This window comes from Pseudomyrmex gracilis, unplaced genomic scaffold (assembly GCF_002006095.1).
Source record: "Pseudomyrmex gracilis isolate BER0280 unplaced genomic scaffold, ASM200609v1 scaffold_702, whole genome shotgun sequence".
Lineage (NCBI taxonomy): Eukaryota > Metazoa > Arthropoda > Insecta > Hymenoptera > Formicidae > Pseudomyrmex > Pseudomyrmex gracilis.
In genome coordinates, this window is record NW_018021286.1 from 44,435 (window position 1) to 48,742 (window position 4,308).

At 29.8% G+C, this 4,308-nt stretch overlaps 1 protein-coding gene across 1 annotated transcript; it reads left to right on the forward strand.

Moving 5' to 3' along the window:
* The first annotated feature begins 143 nt into the window (after positions 1-143).
* Positions 144-3,938, forward strand: LOC109861353 (neprilysin-like). Its single transcript, XM_020440975.1, has 13 exons — positions 144-314; positions 552-731; positions 965-1,075; positions 1,517-1,658; positions 1,756-1,928; positions 2,041-2,214; positions 2,393-2,499; positions 2,641-2,711; positions 2,823-2,871; positions 2,952-3,019; positions 3,088-3,227; positions 3,384-3,551; positions 3,660-3,938. The coding sequence occupies exons 1-13, from the start codon at positions 174-176 to the stop codon at positions 3,834-3,836; spliced, it is 1,701 nt and encodes a 566-aa protein (XP_020296564.1). The 5' UTR covers positions 144-173; the 3' UTR covers positions 3,837-3,938.
* The last annotated feature ends 370 nt before the right edge of the window (positions 3,939-4,308 follow it).

A 4,308-nucleotide genomic window follows, 5' to 3' on the forward strand; every position in this document is an offset into this window, starting at 1 on the left:
ATTACTAAGATGTAGAAAATATATCATTAATATTTTTCTTTAAAACAAACAAATAGTTACAGTTTACAATAAAAAACACGTTTTTTTGTTGATTTTCAGAGGGCTTTGATGCGGACGAACAGAATAACTTATTTAGTGGCGTTGTAAATAGGTATCTCAAATGGCCATTGATTATGTCTCGTCGCGAATGGGACGATAGAAATTTGACATGGCAAAATGTGAGCGATAGTTTGCATGAAACAGGATTTGATAATGGCCTTTACGATATAGTAGTTCAAAGACAAACGGAGTCATCAAATAGTAACATTATCTTTGTATGTATATTATATTGATACAAAATATATTATAAATTATAATTAATTATATTTACTGTAATACTTTATATACAACATAATAACATACACATTTAATGTATTCATTTAAGTAGCGCAAACATGTGTAATTAAATAATCAAAGCAATTACGCGATCGCAAATAACAACGCGTACATAAGTGTGTAAAAACTGTAGATTAAATTTAATTAAATTTCTATAACAATTTTATTATTTTTAGATAAATGAGCCTATCACTTTGTTCCCATGGAATATTGCGCCTAATGTTACGGAAAAATATGTATCCTTTATCGTCACAACTGCAAAAGCAATTATAGAAATCAACGGTGGAACCGTCGATATCGATATTCTTACTCAAGATGTACGTGATATCGTAGACTTTGAGAAAGAAATGCTCAACGTAAGTATGTATGTGAAGCATAAGAGTATAGTAATAAAACAATACATACACAATTAAAAATTTTTAAGTTTTTCTTACTACTTTCAATGTACTTCTTATGTGATTTTTTATGTAAATATTTGTTTTCTTACTACAAGTGCTTTTTTTCTACTACGAGTGCCTATTTTATAGCTTCATTATCTTTAATAGCCGATTGTTTAAAAAAATTTTTCAATTGGTTTAATTAATCACAGGTGATAATAGACTTTAAAGACAACTACATTAGTTCTATCGTTTCTATTCCGTTAACAATTCAACACTTTCAAGAACAGTATGATAAACAGCATCCCGAAAACCAAGAAAAGGTGTGTGAATATATATATATAAAACTTACACGTTTTACTATATACGGGTGTTCGACAATCACATTAACAACTCTCGTAGGCAAATAGAAGGAGTAAAACTAAATTGCAAACTCCTGAATCATTTTTTTTTATTACACATAATAAAGAAGTAATTATTGAATAAATTAAGCCAATCAGCGCCGAACTTTTGCCAGAATCAAGTCAGTGAGCCGTGCGGAGCGTTCCAGCACACCAGACGTGTGGTTCACCGACGTTCGGCTAAAAGTCGGCGCTGATTGGCTTGATTTATTCAATAATTACTCCTTTATTATGTGTAATAGAAACAAATGATTCAGGACTTTTCGACTCAGTTTTACTCATTATATCTGCCTACGAGGGATGTTAAAGTGATTCTCGAACACCCTGTATAAACTGTAAGAATAATTAGAATTTTATTTACAGATAGATTGGTATTCAACCATTAAAAAAGTATTTGCGTCAGAAGGAATCGCGATCGAACCGTCTGAGAAGATCATCGTTAATAAGATCACATATTTTGCTAAATTGGTATCGTTGTTAAAGCGCACACCATCTCGAACTATTGGTAACATTTTTGAACAGTGAAATTTAAATTGATAATACATCATGAAGTACGAACAAAATATCTATACAATATTAATTTAATAACGTAATAATTGTAGGTAATTACATGCAATGGACCATATATCTACATAAAATAAATGACCTAATAATATACTCAAAACTGAATCGTATCACAAATAAAACAAAGATAATGTGCAAAGAATCCAACTTGGATGTTGCTATTTGTCACGAATATGTAAAAAAATATTTATTGCCCAAAACTATACACGATGTAAGATTCATACGGTTTACAAAATTACACAATTGAAAACGTTATTATATTATTATAGTTTAAATATATTACATATGACTTCACATACAAAATTTCCACATTCTCATTCTAGATCATACAAATAATCACTGACGTTAAAAGTGCCGTTCAAAACCAAATAAAACACACCACTTGGATGAACGAGCCGACAAAAGGAGCGTGTATTGAGAAACTCGCTTATATAGGACACAATATTAAATCCGAATTGTACACCAACACAAGTGAAGTTGACAAATATCACGAAAAAGTAAGTACACTTGATACAAAAAAATATTTATATTGTATACAGCTTTTATTAGCTGTTGTCTATTCTTGCCATCAAGATAAATCGTACAAATATTTGAAACAATTTTGATTTATCTGTTCTACAAGCGTTACAAGTCATTACAAAAAAACATGTCTTAAATTTATGTAATGTACTTCAGATGAATGTCGGTACGACACATATCGACACTCTACTAAATCTATCTATATTCAAAAGACGAAAAATGTTAAGCTCGCTACGGACACCGAGTAACGAAACTTTTTCGGAGTAAGACATTTTACATTTCTATTTTTCAATATATAACATATACTACATATGGTATAAAACACACATATAAGAATAATATATGTATATCAACGCGAGAAACTTTTTAGTAATTTTAATTTTCTAAATTTTTTCTTTACCTAGTTTTTATACAGTGGATATCAATCTTGCACTAGGGAAGAATGCTTACTACAGTAAATATCTCAATAAATTCGGTAAATTTTTATAGTTAATTAAATTAAAATATGTGTGTGTGTGCAAAACCAATGTAATTTAAACCCTTTTAAAGTTTACTAATAATGTTTTTTTTCTCATCTTTTATGTAGTCATTCCTCTTGCCTATTTACAAAGTAGTATATATAGCGGTAATTTTCCGTAAGTTTCTTGTAACAATTTATAAAAAATTCAAATTCTTGAAAAAAAAGTCGTAAAACCTTGTACCTAATTTGTTTCAGATTCCTAAGCTACGGACCGTTAGGATTTACTATTGCACATGAAATCAGTCACGCATTTCATACATTTGGTAAGTAATTTCTTACTAAATAATAATTTGCTAATGAAAAAACTTGCAAACTAACATATTGTTTATAGATGGATCCGGTAAATACAGCAACGTCGACGTACAGTCGTGGCCGCAAAAGAATTTCGAAGAATTCATAAAAATACCAGAATGTTTTATCAATCACTATAATGAGTATACATTTTTGGAATCACAACATATGAATGTTTCCGTAAGTAACTCACACATATAAATAACACATTCCAAAAGTATTGTTACAAAATCTAATGAAAATTTGCGATAGCAGTTAATTTCCTAAAGATAATTTATTTTCTTTTTCTTTCAGTTTTCTAAGATTGTATATATGTTTACTCGAATTTGTTTACAGATGAACGGAAATAAGACGCTTAAAGAAAACATTGCCGATTCTGCGGGCATTGCAGCTGCATATTACGCTTATAGGAACAGAAAAGCGAAATTGAACGAGACTGAATGGCGGCTGCTAGGACTAGAACAGTATAATGATGATCAGATCTTCTTTATAATGTATGCTCAAGTAAGTACTTAATAAGATGTTTGGACATACAACAAGATATAAAAAAATGTAATTTAAGTAAAACTAAAGACATAGACAAAAATAGTGATATTATCTTTTCTTTTTTAGACGATGTGCGAAAGTTTTCTTCCGACAGAGTTACGACACCGTACTTCCGATGTTCATTCTGCAAATGAAATTAGAGTTCGCGGCAGCCTTTCAAATTTTCCTGAATTTTCCGCAGCTTACAACTGTCCCGTAGGAACATTAATGAATCCGGTGAAGAAGTGCGCTCTTTGGTATTAGAACGACGATTGTGCATCTGCAAAAATGTAAAAGCGATGTCCTTCTGCTTTGTACAAGTTATTTGAAAGATAATTTGCTATTACGTTAATACATACATATATATATAAATATACATATATATGTAAATGTAACACAAATTTATTTCTAACAATATAAACATTTTTGCTATGTATTCTTGTGTGTTTTTTGCATAACTAAGCCTTCCACAAAATACTTATATCTTTTACATCTAAACGGAACTTATTGCACTCACTGCTTGCTTGAAACTTGAAATCCTGCAAAGATATACTCATGTAAGTCATTGTATTGATACAATCTGTTTTTCTGTATACTTTGAAGATCAATAACAAAAACTAAAATAGTTCTGTTAGTGAAATATGTATATTCAAAAAATCAGATCGAATTATCATCGATAAATTAGGAGGATAATATACAAATGTATGTCATATAAACTGCAATAATCTTAATATTC

What these genes read in the sequence shown, in the direction of transcription:
- LOC109861353 (XM_020440975.1), top strand. Translation starts at nt 174, where the DNA reads ATGTCTCGTCGCGAATGGGACGATAGAAATTTGACATGGCAAAATGTG. An exon ending in TAAATATCTCAATAAATTCG is followed by an intron (nt 2,712 to 2,822) that starts GTAAATTTTTAT and finishes TCTTTTATGTAG; the next exon opens with TCATTCCTCTTGCCTATTTA. An exon ending in TCTTTATAATGTATGCTCAA is followed by an intron (nt 3,552 to 3,659) that starts GTAAGTACTTAA and finishes TTTCTTTTTTAG; the next exon opens with ACGATGTGCGAAAGTTTTCT.